This window comes from Dinoponera quadriceps, unplaced genomic scaffold (assembly GCF_001313825.1).
Source record: "Dinoponera quadriceps isolate SergipeBrazil2010 unplaced genomic scaffold, ASM131382v1 scaffold1070, whole genome shotgun sequence".
In the NCBI taxonomy this organism is placed as follows: domain Eukaryota; kingdom Metazoa; phylum Arthropoda; class Insecta; order Hymenoptera; family Formicidae; genus Dinoponera; species Dinoponera quadriceps.
The window spans coordinates 2,030,563-2,057,283 of NW_014555341.1; the positions used below are offsets into that span (position 1 = coordinate 2,030,563).

The following is a 26,721-nucleotide window of genomic DNA, read 5'->3' on the forward strand; positions in this document are numbered from 1 at the left end:
CCCCCCCCCCATTATACACACGAGATAAAATGATTATAAAATGTCACACAGTGTTTTCGAACGTGAATGCGTTGCCCACATGCGACTGGAAACATCCAGGATAATTCTAATAATTACAAGATCGAAATAAATTAACTTTGTAAATACATGTATACAACTATTTCGCACAGGGAAGCACATAACGCTTCATTATCCTTCTAATGCGAAATTACCGTGCAGCGCACGCAATTGCCATAAATATCGCGCGTCCTACACGATTATAACCAACGCTCCGCCTTTCGTATGAATAGCATACATCTCCTTTTACTTTCTCATATTTTTCACGCGTTCCCGGATTGTTTCGCAGCTGCACTATGAATAATACCGCGGCGATGGCGATAGCGCTCGATACAACGTGGCCGCCGTTTAAAGTAAGGCGAAATGCGGAAAAATACGATGCGTAATGTATAAAATATAAAATTGCCTCACCGGCGAAATCGAGATTGAGGGTGCGGAGTGCGCGGGGCGCGTAGACTTTCCGTGCACGCTGCTTTCGTGCTTCGTTAAATTTTCGCGTTACGGAGATTTTCTCGCGTCGCATCCGCCTCGGGAGATAATTTCGGGAAATAATAATCGCCGATACGTACGCGCGCGACGTTCAAATGCGCCGTGGTGAAGCAGCGTCAAACGATTTTTGCGTCGTGTCGATAGAGCAGATAGCGCGACACGCGCGATACGAGCGATTCGTCGGGCGAATCGAATTAATCCTGTAATCGGCAGCCGAGTGTCGCGTCGAGATGGTTATCCAGTGGTTTACAGAATAATGACGTAAATGTTGATTGAATCGATCACACTTTGGAAAGAGAGGCGAGTGTCTCCATGCACGCCGAACGGAGACATCGCCGAACGCATTTCCCACCGCAAATAGAATTCCTTCGTGAGTGTTTCTGTGTGAGCAAATAGGAGAAGCCGGCTTTACGAAAATATTATTTTTATATTCCGCGGTCCTTAGACAATAAGCTGTGTGTGTTTCAGTCCTCAAATTTCTTCGGGTCTCGAAAAAACGTCATGTATGTATATATAAAGAAAACGTGCGATGCGCAAGGTAAAGTTCAACAGCTTCCGATAGTGTAAACCGAATGCGCGATAATATTTTCGTACGAATTTTCGCCGAGAGTATTCGCCACCGGCATACAACAGGGCAAACGGGACAATGATACTTCCGCAGAAATTTCTGTCCCAGCTGCTGCATAAGCTACTCGATTTAGAGGTTTTTATATTCCGCAATACACGGGGTCGCCCGCGCAGCTTTAGCATCATAAAAATGCGACATAGCAATAACATTTTCCTGCTAATTGAATAAACTAGAAAAAATACTCGCTGTACATATATATTCGCCGTGCTGTGAACGCGGTGATACTTTTATTTATAAACCTAACAAAATTTTTTCCCGGTTTTTCTTCCCTTCTCCTATTTTTAAAAAAATTAATATATGAAGATTATCATTTTTATCATTTCTTGTAATCGTTATAAGATAATAAATACCGATCGTATATCTTAGTTATGTAAAAAGTTATTAATTTATGGCGAGGAAATCTTCCGCTATTAAATCGCGGTAATAAATTCACTTGCAAGTCGGTCGTTATTACGGATTTCGGAGAGAAACGTTTAAAAGTCGAGTGTTTTCCAAGTCCACCGTTTTTGAAATTGTTTTCAAGGTTGTCATTCATGTACAGATGACGAACTGTATGCGAGATTAATTAAAGCGCGCTACGCAAATGTACGAGTCGAAACAATTTCGTATGGTGCAGTTGTAAAACGACCTGTTCATTTTCGATTATCCTCATTCCTCATTACAGCGCGCTCATAACGATATGTTCCAATGAAATCCTGTAACCGTAATAAAAGATCTTTAATTACGTCGGACATCCGAAATCCATTAAAGAGTGATACATCTAAAATGACTGCATGTAAAATGAAAATATAATTCATTATAAAATAATTTTAATTAACATTCGCGCGCGTTCTCGGACAAATTGTTGTACGTCGGTAATACTTTAACAATAAGTTCTTAGCACATATAACATATAAATATTACCTATTAATATGAATCATCTGCAATCGACAATCGGTATTTTCCGGTATGTAAAATGAGATACGCCTTTATGCAGTCTAAGCAGTTTCAATTTTTACTTTCATGAAAAAGAAAGAGAGAGAGAGAGGGAGGGAGGGGAGAAAGAGCTTCCAGAATTACGTCAGTTAATTTTAATACCGGACGATACAAATATCATCGTTTTATCCATAGCCAACGCAATTAAAACGGTAAGCGATTAAGAGCGAATTATAAGGCGGAATAGTTGTAAAGCGTCGTGTAGACAGACGAAAGAAAATTCCGGAGGTATGAAAATCCTACGGGGGAGACGCGACGACGCGACGAAGGAAATAACGGTAGAGGATCTGGCGAGAGGATCCTCTCTAAGGAGAGGAGAGACAAGTTTGACCTATTTATCTTATAACACGAATAATAAGATCAGGAAGTATTATAAGCAGAAGCGACAATTACCATGGACCGCCTGACACTCCGCCGCCGACGGTAACGCGCAGATTGATATGAGGGAGGAAAAGAGTTAAAAATTACGACACAACTCCGGAATATGCATAAGCCTGCAAAATCGTTTGTCTCGCAAAACTAACGCGCGCAATTACGGTGGCGCGTATAACGCGACGTATACGATTTTAATTCTTCGCGAAAAGAAACTTGCTCGAAAAAACAACGCGCTCTGCGGCTTAAATAGAATCTTTTCCAATACAAAATGTAAGTATGATAGTTTTTGGACATCCTGCATAGAAATCTTATGATGAATGCTGGAACATACGCGTGTTGTTATTTCGAAGGTCGCCGACCTTCAAGCATGTCGCGTACTTTTAGTAAGTCATAAAAACTGAAAGATAACGAGCTTGAAATTTTGAGTGTATGATCAATGAATACATATAAGATTCGTTAAAATTAATGCGATTACTGTTTATGGATTTTCGTATGTTGGTTTGTACATGATTATATGTATATATATACTGTTGAACATATACATTGCTCAAACAATTAGAGGGGATTACTCTTTTTCAAATGTTTGCATTATTTAGTAATATTTAAGGTATTGAATAATTTTTTATCTTAAATATATTTGGTCGCAATCTTTAGTATTCAAATTTATTTAAATGTGGTATTTCTGATGTTTACCTTCATATCTAATTCAAGTTATATAATAATTCAGCAGAAATTATTCTCACGCATATTTATTGTCATCTCCTGATAGTTTTTGAGCAGTGTACAAATTTTACATAATACATTTCTGCGTGCCTCCGCTTGTCTCTGCGTGCCTCTGCACACCTCTGTGCGCTTTTTTGCTCGCGTGATTCATGATTATTTCGTTTATATTGAGATTTAGATTTCGCGTTTGACACAATCAGTCTTTTCAGCTCGCGATCCTTTTCATGCGATTTTTTAGCTGCGAGCCGCGATGAAAAATGTTTGTTGTATTATAACTATATTCGCAAAGGGTCAAAATTGACCGTATCATTAGATATTTACAACGAAATTTATCATGAGATATTCGCGAGAATATTCGTCAGAATTTGTTGTCCCGCTATTTGTGAAGGATCCACTAACAAATTTTGCGAAATGTGGTATATAATTAAATTCGTAAATATTTCTTGCTCCTAGATATAAAGAAATTTTTATTTGACATCTGGTTGAGATCATAAAACGCCGTTAAGATATAAATATAATCGCGTCACAAGTGATACAGAGAAGTGAAATGCAATCAACGTGGGACGAAGCAGGACGGGGAGCGGACATTGAGGAATTTTAGACGATGCAATTTAGAACACAGTGGCGAGTTTCAGCATTGGACCTGGCTTAATATCGTTGGACTTCGACGTGAAATGATTAGTGTTGAATTTCAGCATTCATGAAATGTCTTATTATATAATGCATGAGTAGTAATAAATCGTATTGATTTTTAATGAAAAGAGTGAGAGTACTGCTGCACACCGTCATAGTCGTAAAACTCAAGTTATAAGTCGGTAAAAAAAATATTTTAGAGAAGGTAATTTTAGAGAATAACTCGAGAAAAACTCGGGAATACTGAACGAATCGAGGTACACGTATCACATCTCTATTTTACGAGCGCCGGCGCTCCGTCGGGTCTTTTAATTAATTGAACGCAGGTCATAAGCCGTTTTAAGGTGCCGGCGGAAAAGTCGGAAAATTGACGATAACCCATCCGCATTCTATCAATATTAAAAAGTTCTACTAGCATAAATTACTCGGGCGCGTCGTACTCGTCAACGTTGCAACATGGCCAAGTACACGGGAGGCCACGGTTTTCCTACCGGAAACTTCGTTGAAAATTGCGAGTAGCTTATTATCGAACTTCCCCCGGGAAAGAGAGAGAAGGGGAGGGACCGAAAGTGAGAGAGAGAGAGAGAGAGAGAGAGAGAGAGAGAGGAAGGAAGGGTAAGATGTTATGGATATTAAATATCGTAAAATTCTTCGCCGCGTCGGAATGTACAGCTCGTAGCCGAATTAGTAGTTTTCGCTGCGCTCGACATACAGTCCTTTGCCCGTAACAAAGAATTTTATTAATCCCTGGACACTGTAAACTCTTTGTCGCTGCTTCGAGATAATTCGGGCAATTTTCGCGCCTGGGCTTTCCATTATCTAGGGAAGGCCGTTCGTTTCGTTAACGTATAGTGACAGATTGTTTTGAAAAATCACAAAGCTTCCCCGCTCGGTTTCCTATTTCACTCCCACAAATTGATCCCTTAAGGGCGGCTGATAACCGGACGTAACTTCATCGGAAATCAGTATGATATTAATAACGACGTTTTATTTCGTCGAATCGCCATCGAATTAAATCCGTCCGGTAAGGTAAAAGATAAAATGTGCGTGGTGCCTTTTATCGCGGGTGCCGTATTCATCGATCAATATTTGATAGTTAAATATAATAACAGCAAGTGTTTCTAGTATACATGTTGTGTTTGCTTTAAAGTGCGTATGCGGGTAGACGGACGGGTCGAACGGACGCGTACGAAAATAAACAGCCGATGGCAATGAAGGAAAAACAGGCTAGCGATTATCGCGATGATTTGAGCAATTTATCCCATAAATGGCATTGTACTGAGCAATTATTTACTACCTATTGGTCAAGCGTTATTTGACAATAATTTTGCGCATCACTTCGTTCACGCGCACATCGGTCGATACGAAAGCGCGTTTAATGAAATTCACGCAATAGTAATAATCAGTTACAAGAATATCTGTTCGTCAATGACCACCGGATAGATTCGGTGCTCTCATTAGCCGCAAAACTATGACGATTTGTCTCTCTAATTTATCCGGTATATGGCGTATTTTTATCACTTTTGCCGCGCGAATTTTGCCGATCGCGATATCCGTTCATAATTTAACGGTAACATAATGTCAAATATTTCTCTCTAAATTATGAGAATATATATTTTGTGAAACGTTAATTATCTCGACACAACCAGTCATTATATAATAGAATTAATTGCATTATCAATTTAATTTATAGAATTCGTGACATCCGTTTAATTTTATAAAATATTTAGGCAATTAATCATCAAACGTGAGGCCTTAACGTCTCATGGAATCATGGCGCAAAGAAGAGATTTATCTCGCGTTTTGCGAAATTTCCCACTCGCCGGAAATCTATTACAAATGAACTTTACGCGATTTACCCGATGCACCACGTGCATCGTGCGTGCAATCGGGAGCGTTGACTGAACTATCGCTGTGCGGTATATCAATCGAGGTAATATTAATTACCTGTTTTACTCGTCACACGCTACAATGCACTTTATGTGCTCTCATCTGCTGTATTAATTGTGACAACTTCGTCTGGTACGCGTCGTATTGATGAGATACATTGAAACGAAAATATTCCACATTTTGCCAGATTTTTTCGCTTCTCGAGCGGAGAATGCGATTCTATGCGGCTTATCGAGTTATCGTTCGCTAAAACCAAACAGCTTGAAATATCCAGACGATTCGGTGAGAATGAATCTCGGAAAAATAGCTGAGTAGGTAGAAATTAATGATCGATTAATCTACATGATATTCTTCGCGAGTTGAGAGAGAGAAGCGTGATTTAATACCTCGCGTTGAAACGGGAGATTGTGTCGCCGGCCTTGGTGCCGCTTGCGCGCGCCTGCAAACGCACTTTTCTCCTTCGCGAGTGGCCAAAGTAAACGGCCAAACAAGCAAACAGACACTCTACAAATCTCGTCACCCAACAGCCACCATCCACACGTAACTCTGCCCGGCCAAAGAAATATTCGCGAAGTCGACTCTCGACGGAAAGTCGTTCCGGAGTTTCAGCGTTTCATTTTTCTCGTTTTGTATCTTTTACTTTTCCTCCCCTCCGTGCCCTTCTTCGCGACCTCTCCTCCGATTCTTTTTGACTCACTCGCTTCGTTCGGTCTTATTTTCTCTCATTGCACTGTTCATGTTACTGCGATCCGGCACATGCAATTAATTACATTCTTTCGTGAATCTCTCTTTCTCTCTCTTTTCTCTCTCGCAACATTGTTATGAGCTATGTTTTATTTACAGGACAATTATTTTTTCTAGCGTTATTGCTGGAACTCTCTCTCTCCCTCTTTCCCTCCCTCTTCCTCTCTCTTTACTTTCTCTATCTCTCTTGTTCTTTTTGTTGTCTCATTTTTCATTCTGCTCCCTTCTGCGTCTCTTCCCTTTTTCCATATCGTTTTCTACCGGTCTCAGTTTTCCGATTGTCTCGCGAAAGCAGCTTTGCCTATCGTAACGAGAGACGTCCGTGAGCTCTGTCACGATTCGACGACGCGGTGCCGGTAATGCAAAACATAAGCGAAAGAGCTGGGCTTTGTCGACGGGCGCGTCACGCCCGCTAAATTCATTGGGACGTATAAATTCGAGAGGGTAAGAGAGAGAGAGAGAGAGAGAAGGGGATCACATTGACGCGCGTTTGTGAAATCCTCTCGTTTGTCGCTTTCCGAAATTGCTCCGCGCCGACGGACACGCTTCCGAAACAAACGCCCACTTATGAAACGTTTTCTCGCGCGAGATACGAACGTTCGTACGACGTTCCGATGTTTTCAAAGAGATGCCGTTTTGTTGAAAAAATAGGAATAAATCTCGCGGTTTCTGCAGCAATTTTATACACTGAAACCTCGTACGGTGTAAAACGTCTCACGTATTTCCTTGTTTGGAATTAATACTGAGCGCATTCTTTTAACGCGACTTTCTCACGCGAAGTTCCCGCGCGGGGAAAAACTTGGAAAGTTGATGGGGAGATAGCCCGCGTTTATGAAAAGTGGCGTGTCCGGGGTTAAATGAAAAAAATTTTTAAATAGGGCCGGGAATTTGCATCCGCGACGGCGCCGTTTCATCGATGACATCGCTCGCCTTTAGAAAAGCCGCCGTAAAAGGAGGGGCTCATTTAATTCAACTCAATTTATTCTTCCGTTTGCCTGCTCCTGAATGGCCCACCCCTCCTTTCCATTCACCCTTCGTTAAGCGGCCGATAAGCGGAAGTGCCCGATTGGCCGGAAGCTGCTTTTCTATGTAGTCCGCACGTACCGCTCCTTATTTATCCCTTTCAGCGTCACGCATTTACCGCTCGATATTCGATATACAACGGAATACCTCGCATTTCCCGCTACCGGCACTTCGTTCCGCTCGTAATTATTGTTTCGTAGGTACTCCGTTGCGTCGCAACTACTCCGCAGCTACCGCCGCAATCCGGAAGCTGCAGTATCTCCTACGGAGCCCCTCCGGGTTTGTTTTGGACCCGATTCGTTTTGGAACTACTCGACGCAATCGTGACTCTGGCCGCGTATCGCCCGTGTCATATTTATTTCGCACGTGAGGGCAGCGCGAGCCAGTAGCGTTCTAGATTACGCTCGAGCTACTCGGAGGTAATTTAATTTCTAATTATAAAACTACGGTGCTCCGTGATCAACGAGTCGAGACAGTTTTATATGTTAGGTATTATTTAGTTAACATATATCTGGTTATCCTTTCTCACGCCGTTTTCGTCGCTGAGGGAAGACGAATTTCAAATCCGAAGAAAAAAATTGCCCCACTTTAGGAACACTGGATATTCATAGCCGTTCCGTGGAATCATGTTTCCGTTCATGCTGATTCATATCAGTAACATTTATAAGTTGTGACATGTGTTAAATCGAAGCTGGAACTGGATCGCAATGGAACGGTGCGGTTTGCGCGAGTAATCAAATTTCATTATAAACTTTTCGCCTTAATAAACCGCGCGTCAAGAGCGTTTCATATCGTCCATACTCTGTTTTCGTCAGATGAAACGAATCATTTGCCACTGCATGATGGACTATCGATTCCAGTTTTGCAAAACTAGAACGTTCTCTAACCCCGGTACGTTGATATTTTAAAATCCAAAAAATTGAATATAACTGTTGATCGATTCTACATACACGTGAACATAGCTTTCCTCACGTATGCCACAAGCGCTGAAAATAGTGAAGATCCACGTCAGAATGTGCGAACTTTCGGACGTAAGATGGAATCGTGGAAGGGTTGAGCGAAATCTAATGGATTGAGGGAAGATTCCCCACGCGGCGACAGTTCGTCGACAGGATCGCGATGCAAATTGGGCAATTTACGAAGAGAACGAAAAAATGCTTGGTCGTTAAGGGAATGCGTATCGGGTGCAGGTGTCACGGCGTGTCCCTTTCGCGAGAAACGGATCCGCAAAGAATATCCCAGAAGCGCTAGTTTTCCTCTAGGAAATCTTATTTACCCGCCGCCGAGAGCGAAGGGGCGGAGAGGGAGGATGGGAGGGAATGGGGTAGTGGAACGAGGGGTAGTCGGCTGAAATTGAGTGACGTCAGTAATCAAATGCCATTCACCCGTTATGAAGACGTTTCGCCCCGGTGGAAATTATCATGCGAATGCGCGACTGGCGGAAGCGATAAAACCTTGATAGTTTGCGAAATTTTCTTGTCTACGTCAAACTATAATATCCACCCATCTCTTCCCGCAGTCAGCCTCCTATTCTCTTTCACCCCGTTCTTGCGTTTCCTCTTCTCTACCGTTACGCGTCGTTCGCTCTCCCTCTCTCTCTCTCTCTCTCTTCTTTGTATTTGCACTCTTTATTAAAATTGTAATTTTTATTTTCTCCTACGGACACTCGGCGCTTGTACGTTGAAGCGTTCGCACTGTCTGTTTAACTCTTCGCCGAAACGCTTCAGAACGGCAGGACGATAATTTTATATTTAACTTTTAGACGTTTGCATCGACAAAGCCCGCTGAAATTTCTTCGTTCGCTTTCGTATAATTTATGTGCCATTTATCGCGCTCGATTCTGTCGTTGGCTTGGAATCTCTTCGCCCACTTCGTGTCGGTCGTTTATAATTCAAAGACCATTAACGCCAACAACGTGACGGCATGTGTTAAGTTTATATAGTAATTAATTAATATATATATTAACGGGCAAATTAATGGATAATTAATATGATAGCCAAAATAATCCCGATTCATCGGTTTGTTAATTAGCTTCTATTATCGATATTTGAATATATAAACGTAAAACTGGACACTCTGACACGTCTCCGTTAAAACCGCTTTATTTCTATTTCTGAAATAAACTCCACTTGAAACAAGCTGAAAACCCATTTGCATTGTCGAAAGCTTAATCCGTGGGAAAAGCCTTTTAAATTCCAATATCAAATAAATCTCCCACCTGCCCCGTCCCTCCATCGAAGTCGTGCACTAAGAAATGCTCGAAGTTTTTCGTTCGCATCGTGGCTACATCGCGCTACGTACAGATAACTTCACCGATATTCGGGTGCTACGGTATCGTGCAGCGAGCACGTGTTGAGCAGTGGTTTTATTTATGTACGAACGGCAAAAGCGAAATGAGCGATAATACGGGATGTTTTAAAAACCGAAACACCGAATTATCCGCATTTTATCCGTAGCACGCGTTGGTATTCAGAAAAAAAAAAAGTAATATTTCACTGAAAGAGTGGGAGGTCGTAAGGCCAATATCGCCGTATGTCTCGTCGTGAGAGTGTGCGTTTCAAAGCGGATTAGTTTCGGTATTGTATTTACAGGTGGTTGTGCGCACCGAGCGGCTTAGGTGCAAAATTACCCGTACACAGCGCGACATATATCTCGTGGCCTCTCGTATTCATCGGGTTCGACGACTCTCGAAATCTGCAAACGCGAACGCTCGCGTGACGTGATACGTATTTCCGCTCTCGACCGGTAGTCCTAATATTGCGGGGATCTGTCGGGAAGTTATGCACTCGTTCGTAAGGATTTCGCTGAATTAATCTTGTTCTTTTTACAAAAAGTCACTACAAGCTTCCCCGTGCGCTTCCCGTATTCGTTATCTCGGTGTCACTGATCGTTACCGCGGTTCTTATGATCGTCGCGCGATTAACATGGCCAATCAATCTGACGATTTCGCCCATGTACTATTTAGGATGCCATCCCATGGACAATGAAAGAGCGGAACGAAAAAACGGAATGGAAAAGAAGTAATAGAGGAGTTACTACTCGGAATCATATTCATATTAATCCATTTCGATTTCAAATGGTTGTGTATCCCATAAAGCATATTTTACGGAAAAAGACAGAGAATAGATGGAGAATTTTAACCTAAAACTTATAATAACTTTTATGCATTTCTTATAATTACCTTATTATTATTATCATATAATAATCAAGAAAATTTGATTTTTCATTTTTACGGATTTCTGTTTTTCCTATATGTGAGGAACACGGCCTTTCGAGATCGAAACGAATTGGTAAGAATATGATTCCAATTGGTCACTCCCTCGCTACATTTTTTCCATTCCACTTTTGCATTGTTCATGAAACGGTATCCTTACAAGTGCATCCGTATCTGTGAATCACGTCGAAAGGATAAAAATACTTACCGAAGATGTCGTTTGGGTAAATCAGCAGTGCCAGTAACACCATCAGTAGTGCTTTTTGCCGATCCACCATTTTGCCGCAATCATGGATCCAGCTGCAACGCGAAGCATTACTATGTAAAAATGCGCAGTGACTAGTTGTCATATTTTTTAACTTTTTCCACGCATCTATGTACATCATGCAGTATATACTCGCTCTCTCCCTTATAATGTTCTCTTTTGGAAATATAATCTCACGTGCGGCGAGCACTCGTATAAATCGTGATTCGTAGAAGGATTATCATCTTTGACAGAGTGAACACATATGAGGGCTCGCCGCATTATTATATGATTAATTAATAGAATATCATTTATATGTACATTTTATCACATAATACACGGACAAAAATATTATTTAACGAGAACCGAGTAATTGAACACGTCGCGTCAGCTAATTATAATCTATCCTCTACGAGTCTCTTCGATGGCTCGCGTATAAATTATTGACGTGCGTAATTAAATGAACCCATCGTATCTTCGTATTCGTCGATCGAAAATGAATAAACGTGATTACAAGGAAAGAGAGACCGCTCAGTTGTTGAATAACGAATACAGCAGTCTGGATTGCACTTACGGGAATATCGGAACCCTATCGTCGATCGATTCTATTCAAATTATCTATTACGACGGCGAGTAACGGTTTGATCGCCGATATGCAAATAACCGACAGGATTCTAAGCATTAATCCCGTCTGATCGCGCGCGCTGTAGCCGTCCCTCAACGTTATTGGTCTCGGACGTGTTCGCGCGGCTGCGGAGAAAATAAAAATAATAAAGTAGATACGCGCGGCGAGGGGGTGGGGAAGAATATATTACTGACGGAAACATTAAAGTCGTGTCAGCGTCTGTGACGGTATTCCGCAGGGATATCCCTGATCCTTTCATCTAGACTTCGCGTACAGATCAAAACGGGCAGCCGCCGTGATTCCGGTTATATTGGGGGCTGATGACGGCTCGTTTATTTCCGCGATGTCACATCAAGCATCGAAAAAGAATCGCGCGAGTAGAGGTCACGGCAGGGACCTTCGGTGCGTGCAAATCCCGCACGGGAAGTAAAATAATCTTTCGCGTAATCCAGTCTTCTGAATCCAATTGCTGGTGAAGTTTTAGCTCGGAATATTTCTTTCCTGAAGGCCTGAAGGAATCCCGGACGATATGAACATTGTTACATCGAAAGAAGGATTTGGTAGAAATTTGGTTAAATATTTTGAACTAAATTGTTTGGTTACTGCAGTCAAATCATTATTTAGTACCATCTACTATATGTAATATAGGGTATTACAGTACAGCGTACGGTAGAGGAGAAGCTGATATTATGACCTCCATTTTCTACAATAACCTTGTTAACAATCAATATTTTAAATTGAAAACTTAACGTTTACTTTCGTCACAATGTTGTTCAGTCGATTCTACACTGAGAGAAAAATATGGTTGTTTTCGGGGACAACGCATGTCGAGGTGTAAGAATTGCCGATGAAGATAAGCACGCACGCGCGAAAGTGTGGCAATAACGTCGCCCTTGACGACCCGGTTGGCGAGTGTTGCGCGCGTTAAACGCCAATCAGGCAAGTTTCCCTTGTGCAACGGCGCACTGATAACTCCATTACGGTACTCTGCATAGCTAGCGGGACTTGTTAGACACTTCGAATCATAACATTAAATTGATGTGACAATCATATCGACCTTCTTGCGTTTGCGCTTACAATAAGCGGCGACGACGACGCTCATCCGTCGTCCCCCTTCGCTTCTCGCGACCGAATCGATCGCGTGGGAGCAGACGCTCCGACGGTTCATCCGGTTGCTCGGTGCGTCTGTCTCGTCGGAGGTATCGCTTGCTCGAGTACGCGCGAGAGGGTTGAAGGGTTGATGCGGAGACGCTCGATTGCTCGCCTCCCCGCGCGGCCAGCTTACATCCAAACGCAAAGTCGCGAGTTGCCGTCGGGAAGAGTCGTCGCGCGCGAAAGTTCGCCCGCCGACAACTCCGCGACGGAAAACGGCGGAAGTTGGGTACATTTATCGCCCACCGCGGTGTGCACGCAACACGAACCGCGAAGTGTATCCGTCATGTGCGGACGCGACTGGACCGCGCGACAGGAAGTGGAATTCTCGAGTTCCATCTCGAGGCTCGGCGAGCCCTTCCGCTCGGCCGCAACGAGCAATAGCCATCGCGCGGCCTTGCCCGGCAACTTTCGAATATGACGAGCGCGAAGAGGCGAGGCGATAAAACTCGATGCTCGAGGACACGGCCACGAAGTTGGCGAAACGTCCCCGAATTCTTCGCTTCTTTGTCCTTCGTCCTTCGTCTCGGAATTTACAAGGTGCGAAGGTGACAATTCACAATTCGGTAAACGCGGTAAATTCGCAGGACGCAAGGCGTTGGCCGAGGAAGACGTTGAAAATGATATATACTCATCGTTAACTCATCGTCAAACACATCGTTCTTTAGCGGAAATCAGACCATGACTGGGACCCTTTTTATTCATGTGTCTTACGGGAAGAGTCCTTCTTGTTCAAAAGTTTTTTGATGTAATAGTTTTCAAGCGAAACCTGGTCACGCTCTTATTAGACAGACTGTATAAAATATGTTATTTTAGCAGTCACACGTTGAATATCGACACAATACAAAGTATTGAGATAACACGATACGTTAAATTAACACACAAACATGTTAAGGATTTAACGCAAAACTTTTCAGACGACCGATATTAACGCAAAATATTGTTTACTATGTAAGCCATTTAAGCAGGCGCTAATTATCCCTCAAGAGCGTCAAAGTAGCATCGAAATTTCGACTCGGTCTGTTATCGTGGGAATATCTTTGTTGCAAGAAAAACGACCGATAGAGAAATAACCGCGGCTTATCCCACTGTGGACACTTACGAAATCCCGTTGTTAACACTTACGATGCGGCCGTCCGCCCCGAAACGAAAAGCCAACGTCGCGCGCTCGTGCTCATATACCACGGGCGACGTGACTTTATTCAAAGCGGATTTCGTCGTTTACTCGATACACACGGGCCGGAGTAATATCGAGTTTGGATTTCGACTAACAAGAGACCGGGCGCACGAAAAGGCGGCCTGGGAAGCGACGAGCGCGCCGCGCAAACAATGCCATCGAGTAATTAGACGTATACAAGGCGATTCTTCCCCGACGGATAGACAGGTCCTGCGCGCGGTGGCAGGACGGGTTGTATTGTTTTACACGGGTTCAAGACGACAATTTGAAACCAGAACGAAGACGCCGAGAACGCGCCACGGTTCTTTGTCTTAAGACGCGCCTTTGTGCATTCTGCGCGAATTTTCAGCGAAAACTCTTCCCCGTCCGCTCAGTTCGCCACGTCCACCCTCTCCGTTCGTCGCGGTCGGTATTGCGGTATAAGCGAAACACTAGCGCGCTATACTGTTTTACATTCGCTCGAATACCGAACACGAAGAAGAAGAACACGACGTGACTCGAATGAGAGTCTCACGTGTCCCTGTCGGCGTCCGATTATCTGTAATAAATAATATCTCCGGTAACGTTACACCAGCTTTGTCGACTTCGTCAACGAACGACGGGAACCTCTCATTAGAAACGACGAAGAGTCGCGGGTATTGTGTGTGCGTGCGTGTGTCAGTATGTGAGCGTGTGCGCGTGTGTATGTGGGTAACGAAGGGACGCTACGTTCGGCCGAACGCAAATTATTGGGGATCTCTGAAGTATTAGAGTAACCTCAGTGGTTACAGTCCGTGATTAGTCAGACGCGTCGAGCTAAGCCCAGTCGTGTACACCTGAGTTCGGTAATTTACGACCAAGCTATTGTAACATTTATCGTGCAAGTATATATGACACTTTCGGGCGAAACACACGATTATTACCGCCGTCTCGTAATTGAATAGGGACAAGCGGGGAAAGGCGCGTCCTGCTTCGACAATTATTACATTTCGCCGTTGTTACAATAATATAGTGTGTGTGTATTATCTGCTCGTAAATATGTGAATTTAACCCGTTGTTTTTGCTTGAGCTCGGTTTATAGGAAGCGAAATGTTGTTATGAATCTGTACTTATATTTATTATTCTTCCATCTATATGTGAAATTTTTATACAACTTGTTTTCACGCACGGCATGATTGATCGCGGAAATCGACAGAGGCCGGGTAGAAATTGCATAAAATCGTTATATACCATGAATATTTCGCACGATATAACAATCTCAAATTTAATCTAAAATTCTCCGAGTCCGGCGAAGTTTTCCCTTCTAATGAGTTCATTTAAACGCATAAAATTCAGATCTTCCTAATTACGGAACTTTTAGATGCACACAGTTGGAAATTAAACCATGCCGCGGTCGCATGATAAATGCATCCACAATTCGAACGCCATTCCCGTTGCAATCGGCATAACGAACAATCTTCGTCGTAATAAATTTAGCCATCGCTCGATTATCTTTTTATCTGATTATTTCTGAGCGTCTCTCTATTACCGTCGGTTAACCGACATCCCGGGCACAACGGCCAAGAATAAGTCCCGCGCGCGAATGCTTTGTTACACGAAATTAAATTGTTCCCGACAAGTGCCGGTTGCGTTAATTCACGAAATGAAAAAAAGAAAGGAGAATTCAGCAGCGCGTATATCGCTGGCGCTCTAATGCGATCTGCGTATGTAGAGTAACGTCGTATAGAGCATAACCGCGCGCGGATATGAGCAAATAGTTTTTACAACGTAAGCATTATGGCGGTTGTAACTCCTGCGGTACTCCGAGCCGCCCGGTCGTCGCGTCGCCGTGCCGGGACGGAGGCAACGGTGGCGGCGGCTCAGTTGCGCAAGAAACTAATCTGCATTCGAAATTTCATCCTTGTCGAATGTGAAATGAAATTTCCAGTGCGCGCTGAAGTCGCGTCGCACACGTGCGTTCATTTAAGGAAGCTCCGAAACCGAAACGTTTATCAACCGTGTGTCATCCGTTTGTATCCAGAATCGGCTATCGTTTTCGCGTTGCGCCGCGTCGCGATCTCATTTCCCACGAATGTCCGTTTACTCGACTAGCCGTAAACACGATTGGCTTCGAAGGACACCCGAGACACGGGATCACCGTATCAAACCCGAACGGTTCGAGTCATCGTTGTCCTCGTTTTACGATGTCCCTTCTCTTATGGGGGGGTAAGAGCAGCTCTTCCGCTTTCACCTTGGACTTTTTGTGGCGTGCGGTCGTCGATAGTCACTTGCCGGAAAATGTCAATCCAAGCGAGGCGGTTAGTGTTGGTAACCGCCGAAGTGACCGCTGGAGCATATTAAGGTGCGCCTGTATCTCCCGAGACCCTCGGGCGCTGCGGTTTTTCGGGCATCCTGGTACTCTATAATTTCGCCTGTATTAAAATGTGAAAGCCCGAAGGAAGAAATAAAAGACTTTATTCAGTGCGCGAAAATGCAACACGTCTACAATGTCGTGAAAGCGAAGATAAAGGCGGGTGGTCCGAGCTGACGGAAACGTGAACTTCAATCTTTGAATGATGTGTTTCTTTCCGAGTAAAGGTTCTTTCTCGCGCTTTTGTTTCGAATATTTGATAAGCTGACTTAATTATGAATCGCGGAGTCTGAATGAATATTTCCGAAAGTACAGCGCGGAGAGAGAAACGTGATCGAGAAGAGTTTGGGTAAGACTCGGAGAACGAATTCAATGTATTGGAGGGTTCATTTGCGTTTCGTGAAACCCCGGATGGCGGTGCGTCGCGTGACTGAGTAATCCGAACGACTAATTTAATCGTTATTTCGTGCGTCGTGCCGTTGACGGCCGGGCTTTGTGATCGCAATTTGTCCATTGAGCGCTTTCACTGCTGTCGTAAACGGAGAAGAAGAAACCATTCGCATTACCGCTCATCCCCAGACGGAAAGTTTCCCTTTCTAATGAAGAAAGAAGTGCGCCGAGCGACTGCATCCGTTTTAACGAAGTTCGCCCGGAGAAAATTCCCATTTCCCGCGCGCGCGCGCGCACGTTTCTCATCCCCTCGGATTCAATACGCAACGCAGAGAATCACAACGGATCGAAAACGTTTTTTTAATTCGACTTCTTCGGGCGACAGGGAGGAAGCAGCGGCGATACGACTCACCCGTGCCATTTGACGGGCTGCGAATAAACGGCGATCAAACTCAGTCACGTCCAAAGTAATTAATTAACCTGTTTGTGCGCCGGAAATCAATCCGGAGCAAATTGCGGCCGTACGCTTGGGATCGTTATTAATTTCTTCTTCCTCCTTCGTTTTCACCTATTTGAAAATTTAAAAGCTGTTTCTGTTATGAGGAATGTATTTATACAGAAATACACACACACACACACACATACACACATATATACACTAATATAAATACAGATTATCTGGTAATTCTTGACATACTGCTTACGTGCAGATAAGACGGGTTAAACTGAGTAGAAAAGTTCTTTCTGCTATTTTGCAAACAACAATGCAAAATTTCGAGTTATTAATGATTGAAAATAGTCATGTATAGAAGCTTTAATTATTTAACTCAAAACTAACTCAACAATTTGCGTGTTATTTACAAAATGGTAAAGGATTTTTTTGTTTCGAATGATCTGATCTATAAGTATGTGATAGTTATTGTATTTAGTTACAAATTCAAGGTCCGAGGTTCAAGGTTCATTATGCTAATATCTGTCGTTAAGTACAACATACTTGTAGACTAAGCCACTCTGGGTAAAACAGTTTTTTATCATTTTGCAAATTACACGCAAATGTTTGAATTATTAACCCTAGATCACTAAACTTAGTTTAAAAAACAAATCAGTGTTACTCTATCACTAATTATTCGACTCATAGACTACGAATTAAAAACGTGTATATTTTTTATATCTCCTTCATTTATCACAAACAAAGTAGCAAAACCTAAGAGATGTATTATTAGTTCTTAATTAAAAATCTAGAAAAGCGTACAAAACTAACTTTTGCATTCTTTGCGGATGTTAACAGATATATTCTCCGCAAGTAGCCTTTTGTTAGCCTTTTTTTTGTCATTTCTGCGATGGACAGAAAGCAGATGGACAGAAAGAAATTCTACGTTTGTTTGACGGTAGGCTATTAGACGAATGTTTAGTGATCTAGAGTTAAATAAAGAAGACTATCTTCAATCATTAATAATTTGAAATTTCATATGCTTTCCGCAAAATGATAGAAGACTTTTTGGTTCACCTTAATCCATTCTGAGCCCCTATATATACATACACATATATATTAATTAATATATTTTTTGAAAACGTGCCAATATACTTCTACCAAGATTTCGCTATGGAAAGTGTATTACCTCGTACAGTAGAAATATTATCCCCCCGTTATCTTTTCGCGCCACCAGGATTAAACGTTATCTCTCACGTCCCCGTGAGTCGCGAACTCGTCGCCACTCGTGTCTCGCTCCCTCTCGAGAGGAGAGACGTAAGGAAAGATGAATGAAGATTCGGGTAACGAACACGACAGCGGGAGGACCGCTCCTCCTTCCGTTCTTATTATCAGTTACTGCTTTCGGGAGGGGGCGAGCGGCTCGTTTCGATCCCGCCGCCGCGGCGAAAGGCCGCGATAAAAAGAGCAACGACTATCGCCCGCGATATTACGAAAGGGCCAGTATCGTAGCAACAGACGCTCCCGCCGCTGATAAAGGGAGGACGGGGGTGGCTGCAATCCCCTCGTGTCTTCGTGTTCGCCGGCCGACGATGGGTCTCAATGTTTTCCGCCTTCCTCTGTCTCGCCTTCCCTCTGTCTCCCTGCACCCCGATATTCGCTGGAAAATAGTTTCGAGCACTTGGCGGTACGCACAATATGCGGAGATTCCGCGCGATCCCGAAGACAGACCCCCTACCCCTCGTTATTATCTCTCCCCGCGTTCCCTTCAACGGCTGCGCCCCACTGCGATAACTCGTCGCGGATAATCGCGCCCGCTCGTAACTGAAGATTAGCCCTTCGCGTCAAGTTCGGCCGGGTCTAACCGACTGCTTGCGTGTGCGCGACGAAGAGAAGCGACACACAGGGTGTCCTGAAAAATGCGCACCCTCTTAATCGCGATCGATCTCGCCCCGGTAAAAATCGCAAAAGTCCATTCCCGATCTAGGAGGACGATCGAGCATGAATTTTCGAATGAAGATCGCGGTAACGTATCGCCACTGGCAATATCGCGCGGTATTTTCCCACGAGGCGAACAAGCGACGAGACTCGCTATTTTAAGAAGAAAGGACCGAGTTCAGCTACCGATAAATATTCTCTCAGCCGGCATAGAGCATCTGTAGCTGCGCTCCTGGATTAGCGGCGCTGCGCCGCAATTTTTGCGCGGTCATCTCCGTTAATGGTGCGGGCGTTAGTGCATCGTGGGAGTGCGAAAAGTCGTAAAGCGCGAGGAAACGTCAGGAAAGTACGACTCGCGCGAGGCTCCGTCTAAATCCATACCGTATCCTGATATTGGCAATCTTCGATATCCTAATAGCAACAGATATTACAGACTTTGCACGATGTCTGTACGTGGCCCCTTGTGTTTGCCGGAACTTCCATTCTCGGTGCATTTATTGAAGCTACTTCGAAGATACGGAAATATGTAAAAATTTCATATTTGAGAAAGGAGAGCGCGGAGGAACTCGCATTTCCGCGACGAATCCGTACATCGTGAGATTATGATTGAGTGTTTAGAAAAAAATATGGGCGAAGCAATTTTTCCGTTTTTTATTCGATGCGGAGATTCATTATTTATTCTCGAATATATTTTTACACGTTCGGTTTCACGGATTTCTTTCGGATTTATCAGCATTTAGTCTGTATTTAGAACTCCGAGTTATAATCGCACAATTGTATCCCCGATAAAAAGTGAGAAAAAGACTTTATCGATTGTACTATGCAAATGTGGATGTGCTCGACAGCGTCCTGCCATAACGTTCCTCTCTCATTAACATGAGAGATTCGTGTAAGACCTTAAGGGATTCATGACGATCCACCCTTATGTCGAATCGCTTCTCCGGAGTCGGGCTGAATCGAAAAACGGCGCAGATTGAAAAATTTGTGATTAAAGTTGCGCGTACATTTTCGACTGTTTGTAATTCGATAATTATTGACGCATCGATATTTTATTCGCGGCAAAATTGGCTTGGAAATATTCGAAGCGATAGTTGAAATTTCATCCTCCATACTTCAAGTGGGAAAATTAATGTGTCACTTTCCAGCACACCTTGTTTACGTGTGTACTTTCGCATGCATTAACAACAAATATATGAACATTGCGTAAACCGATATGGAAATGGTATTTAATGCATTAACGAAACAATACTTTTGTGTTTCCGGGATTTAATTTTTGACTACGTCCGCGCGACGTGACGCGAAACGCACACGTTTGCACACATCCGCCGCTTGAATTCGCCGTTTAAAAGCGCAAAAACGCGCGCGGCTGGAAAACGCGGCTTTAATACCCGCGGAATAATAACTCCCGCCGCTGAAAATAAATCGTACAAAGGGCCGTGCCCGCGTCCTATCCGCGGAACCGTCGCCTTGTCTTTGACGTTTCTGACTAATGATCCTGAGCCCCTTCCCACCCTTTCCCTCCTCTTTTCCGCCCGCCGTCCTCTTCCCGCAGGGAGGTCAGAATATTATTATATTCCGAGTATAATGATTGATTGATTAATGCGGCGCAAAATTACAGAAACCGGTCGGACTTTCCGCGTTTAAGCTCTCGACTGGAGAAAAACTCGTAATCGGGCTTTCGTTCTCAGTGGGATTGATCGAGAGCATAATCATTTTAGTTAGCGCGGGGTGCTTAAGAAACACGCGCACCTCACGACTACCATCACGCGATCCCGGTGGCAAATTCGGGGGCGATATTTCCTCGGCGAAATTCTGGGGTCGGAAGTGCGAAAGGGGGAACGGAAGTCGCGACGGATATATCGCAAAAACAAACGGGAGGGGGCGGGGTACGGTCCGTACTCCCATAATGGAGCAGGACTTCGCTTCTCGAAGAAGTCGTGTTCGATCTCAGAAAGTTTTCAGGTCTTTCCGCCCGCTTCTTTCACACACACGTGTCGACTGCTCGCTCGTGGTAGACTCGCCCACCTTCTTCGCTCTTCCACCACCGCGTCCTTATAATTCAAGAAATATATCGTCTCTCGCCGAAGAGAGAAAGGGAGAGGGTGAGAAAAGGAGAAAGGCAGGTACCTGCATCGTATTGCATTCCTCGCTTTCCCCGTCTTTTCCCTCTCTCTTTTTTCTATCTTTTGAACAATGTCAGAACTTTCAAGCGATATTGCTTAGATTTACTAATGAGTCTCAAAGAGTACGTCGTAAAAAGGTATACGTCGTAAATATATAGAAGATGTCGAGGCAGTTGCGTCGTTTAAGATAAAAAAGTTGTAGAATAAAAGTTTGTCGCGCGCGTGTAAAATCGAATATATGAAAGGAAAAGGAATTTTAATACATTTAGGTTCCCAATAGCAACGATTTTCCGCAGCGCGTGCACATATAGGCGTGCCGACTGTCTAAATTGTTTCGCTTCGTTAAATAATAAACGCTTCGTTTCGTTATATTATTTCAGGCGAAATTGCACGTAACTCACAAAAGTTATGTCGACTGCATCGCGAGTATTGGCAGACGGAACATGAAATTACTAAAAATTCGGGCTTCGTTTGCCCGGCGATGTCGTTGAAATATTACGTCGAGGAAATTAGCACGAATTAAGCTCCTCGTTTTAAGCGGGCCGCGCGTTCAACCTCGAGGATCATTGATCCTCGTTGAGGCACGAACGACAGGAGTTGCTCTTGACGAGCCATAAGTCGTTACGCCGATTGGCTACCTTCAAATTGTCCTATTTCTAAATTTAAGCTCGCGCTATATTTCAACGACCGACATTTTCCGATTTAGCTTCTCTCTCTATCTTTTTCTCTATTTGTTTCTCTCTCTTTTGAAAGAAATTGCGTCGACGAGCTTTCTGCGCTTCCGTCGAGTCGCGCGCGCTGGAGCCTGTAAGAAATTAAAATTTTTTCGTGCAGCGCGCGAATGGTCCGGGCGGTAATTTTTTGTTGTTCAGTGTGACGACGTTGGAAATGTCGACGTTGAATCCTAATTAAATTTCGATGTTATTTAACGAAGGTCCTATACCGCGTATTAAAATTCGCGAGCAGCGGCGGGCAATAAAAAATTCACTCGCTAACTGGACCGCAATTACAAACGGGACAATTGCAGGCGAAAGCGTTTCATTAAAGCGTGTTATTAAATTTCAGTGTTTACACTGTGGGGATTTGTCCTTGTGCTGATTTGCGACTTGCGCAGCGAGGACGATATGAGCGATCGCCCCGTAAAGTACTCAGGGCGATGGCTCTCATTAGCTAGAGCAGAAAATATTTATTAGCAAATTAATTCCGATGGGGATTAAGTCTTAATTTAACATGACGTTAATTAGTTTTTTCGTGCCAAGTATTAACGTGCTATTTTGCAAAGGAAAATCTTTTTGCAATGGAAAGTCCATTCTTCCATTTCACAACGTACAAAACAAGGTTGCTGCAAAGAAACGGCTTGGTAATATCAGCTAAATTATTATTAGCTTGTTCGAAATATACTGGCAATTGTTAAAAATTGTCTGTTAGAAATAAAATCCATTTGCTGCGAAGTATAAGTTTATTGGCGGAAATTATTAGCGCAAGTAGCTAAGATTGATTAGTTGTAAATGACATTAGTTGTCCTTATTTCAAAGATACATTTTAGTTTCTACAGCTATATTTTAGCTCTTAAGGTTAATTTTTTTTCTGAGTGTAAATATATTTCATATTCGCTGTATAATAAAATCGATCAAAATAAATCATACTGAGAAATCGATGCCTCTTAATCAAGTTGATGAATCATTAAATTAATCATGAATTTTAAGAAGCCACAGTTGGATATCCATCGTGTTCGCTAACGTAATCATGCCCATTTGCAGGTAATTCGCACGTAACGGATGAGAAAAAGTACGCCTGAAAATATTCACCTTGCAATGTTTTAATTGCTTCCCCGCTTCTCGTTTCTCCCTGCGCGCGCACGGAACCTACCGGCAACAGGGGGTTGTCGCCTCCGGGCGAAATAAAAACTTTACACTCACGGAAGCTCGAGAACGAGCGATGCCCATCGTTACGGAAAAATAAAGTCGTAACACTTTGAACCATTTCGCGGCGTGCAGCGCGGCGTACCGGCGGCGGCGCGGGATTCGCCACGGAAATCTGACAGAAAGGACACCTAACGGGAACATCGTTTTTATTCAGTGCGCGTGTAAATTTCTATACAAATACACGGGGACACGGGCGCGTTGTCCTAAAGACGTTTCATACTTTCTCGCGAGAAAATCTGTAATTTTTCTCCCCCGGACTCTCTATATTGCAAATGGGATAACCGCGTCGCGAGCAAAACATTGATTTAATTTCACTTAGTTTTTTAATTCACTAAAGTGCTTCCATTTTGGTAATTCCTCCGTTGAGCATTGTATTCAAAAATATGAGCAAATATTTCAGTGCTGAAAGCCATCTGGCTGCAACCTTTCCGCGAAGTCGCGAACTGCATGTATATATATGTGTATGTAGCCTGTGATCGTAAAAATACACTCTTAATTGAGGTTTCTATTTACGCCACAAATCGATTTCCAAATACGACTTCTCTCTCTCTCTCTCTCTTTCTCTCTTTCTCTATGAGAAGACACACTCGTATGTGGGACACCGATCGTATGGCGGTCGGAAAACTGGAGCGAACGGACGAACCTGAAGACTCTCTTAAATTCCCGAAATCCCGTACACGCGGTGTACACATGACACGCGGTAGTCTGCTGACTTTCCGAAATTGTAGGCGGGGGCTGCCGCTCTCGCCGGCGTAAAATAAATCAGAGTACAGGGTGAGAGATCTAGCCGACGATATATTCCGGCACGTCGGCTATATTCCCTTCCTTAAGTTCTCGTTGCCCCGCCGTACCGCCGACGCCGCCGACGCGCCTCTATAGATTTGGTTCACGTCGAAGTCAGAGCACCAGAGAAAGAGAGCGAGGGTGAGCGAGAGAGGTGCGCCGCGTCTTTTTCCATAAATCTCCGAAGAATTCCTTACCTACGGCAACGATACGCACGATCCGACGTTCGCGTTTCGCCCGCGGAGCAAACGCTGGAGTTAAGCGCCTTCCAATTATGTCGATATAATCATGAACTCGACGATCGGAGGAAACTCTGGAAAAACCGATTTCCAGAGATTTAGCGAAAACAATGCTTCAGCGGTAATGAATTTCGCGCTCTGAGAGGAATGCCGGATGGCATCCTCGGCACGAGAGGGAAATAGTGCAAGTCCAAAAAATTGTATTTTAACACGCAACGATTTCTCATGATCACTGGCATAATGTTGTAACACCGTTTTAATCGTGCTTTAACTTTTTTCTCTTGAATTATAAAGCCGCCTTAGCTCTTCTTCGATGGGGGAGTAAATCTTTCATTAGTTCTTCCTTCCAAGTAAAACGTTTTATCGCGTTGCATGATTTATTATGTCGGTTATGTAAAAGAGCGAGTGAGTATTTTACAGCGAACATATACACACGCAGCGCCGAGAGACTGACAAATAACGTCGAAATTTGTCCGACGCGCGATCGAGCTAATTAATTCCACTTGTCATCCTCTCGCGAACGACAGATAGGGAGAGGCACGTTTTCGGAAACTTATAAAACAACTCCCGTCGAATTTCTCTCTCTCTCTCTCTCTCTCTCTTTCTATGGGGCTGCTATCCTGCAGGGTAAATATATTACAACCATTTCTCATCATAAAATGGCGTGAATTGTGGCTTCAACAATCGTTTTGCGGTTATAGAGATTATGTAAATACAGTCCAACCGACTATAAACTATAGGGAATCTAACTATTTTTCACTATGCGCGACGCACTCGATCTTGCCTGCGTCTCTCCCTATGGCCATGCATCGTAACAACGATGACATAAAAGGATAACAGGATCCTTTATTTCCCATTTTTAGTGTCGTCGAAGGGAAATCCGTAATGAAAGGAGACGTGAAAGACGTTAAAGAGACGAATTATGGAATAATCGCGCGATTGGTCCCTCGATCCGATATTTTTTTACAATGATATAAATTTATTTTATTGCTCATTACGGTCATTAAAAAAAATCTTTCGACATTTTCAATGTAATGTAGTTCTTCTCGAGCAAAATAAAATTCGAGATTCTTGATATTTGAATGCTTCGGGAAAAAGAGGATATATATTCCTTTACATAGAACGTCGTTGGAGAGGTACGTCATAAATATAAATACGAACTTGACTAGACTGTTGTAGAAAGAGTTACGCTTCACTCAAGTGCGCGCTACATACAGCTTTACCGAAAAGAGTTAAAAATGTTAAAAATGTGTTTAACTTTTCCGGACGTTCGCAAAAATATTTGCAATTTCTATTCGTCTCTGATGTCTTCTCGCTTAATTCTTACACATAGGTTAACACTCGTATACGCGTATTATAATGATTCACGTAAAGTGCACCTAACATCACGCAGTATTGCAGGTGGTGAAAAATTTCTCAACGATTTATGGCGGAAGCTTTATAAAGGCCGCGAGTTATATTTTACCGACTTCGACGTAAACTGGAAATGCACGCCTTGTGCTACGTGAAGAATCTCTAAAATTACTTGCAGAGATAAATAGGGATCGTAACGTCCGAAGGTAATATCTCCTCCCTCTACTACTTTTATAATACTCATCATCATCGTTCATCATTGAGCCACACGAAGATACGAGGCGAAAGGTCTCCGCAGAACTCGATTATCGATCGTAAAGTTTGTGATTGCGTTTTATCTGGCTTCGCGGTATCTCGAGAAACAACAAAAGATATCGCGTACATAATTAAGAAAAAGGAAGAAAACGCGGAAGCTATATTTTTTCCCTGCAAGGAAGTACAATAGAATTCTCGAGGAAATGTTACGACTCCTGTTTGCTTGCTTTCCACATGCGTTAGCCAATCAAATTACTTACCAACTTAAAAATAAAAAAACCAGTCAAGTGTAGCGGTAAATTGAAATTCTATCTCCGTTATCAGCTTACGCATTAACGGAGGAAGCTCTTCTCTCAATACGCAAGATTTCCCTGAGACATTTATGGCGATCTATTGCATGAAGAGGCGGAATGATTTCGCTAGTACGTCACCTCCTCGAACGAAAGTTTATAACTCGCGATAAAAGCGGGGGAAAGCTTAGCGAAAAGCTTGATATTCCTTAGCGCCCGATAAGAGCCTTAAGGTCCCGGAACTTTTTCTTGCAAAGTTCGCGAGCAATCTACGAGATGCTGTTTATTATATTATGATATTTTGTGTTTCACTTCGAGTGCTGCGATCATTAAACTGGTATCCGTGGTTTAACTACTCGAAATTTATAGGGGAAGAGAAAATAAGGAGAATCGCGATACTTCTTAATAGATGCGTGAGTATGCTTTTAGGCTGGACATCCTTTCTGAAATATTTACGAGAACCGCGAAAGCTATATTTTTTCCCTGCAAGGAGGATTCTACTTCGTATCAACGAGGCGGTGAGATGGTAGAAAAAATTGACTTTTACGTCCGGCTGTTTTTGGCCGCGTTACAATCGCGGTCGGTCCGCGGAAAAATCTTCGTAGAGTATCCTGAGAGTTATAAGGACCCAAGTGGCACTCTTCGGTGTTGGGATATTCGACCGGTGTCAACTTGGTCGAGTGGAGTTCCGTGTTTACGGCTCCATGATTTTTATCT

The 26,721-nt window shown here is 43.2% G+C and overlaps 1 protein-coding gene across 2 annotated transcripts in view; it reads right to left on the minus strand.

Moving 5' to 3' along the window:
• LOC106743920 (lachesin-like) overlaps positions 1–26,721 on the minus strand; it is a 77,594-nt gene that overhangs the window by 38,064 nt on the left and 12,809 nt on the right. For both annotated transcript variants that reach the window (XM_014618245.1, XM_014618244.1), the window contains exon 2: positions 10,960–11,051. In XM_014618245.1, coding sequence (XP_014473731.1) covers positions 10,960–11,029 — 70 coding nt within the window. In that variant the 5' untranslated portion in view covers positions 11,030–11,051. The remainder of the gene's footprint in view (positions 1–10,959; positions 11,052–26,721) is intronic.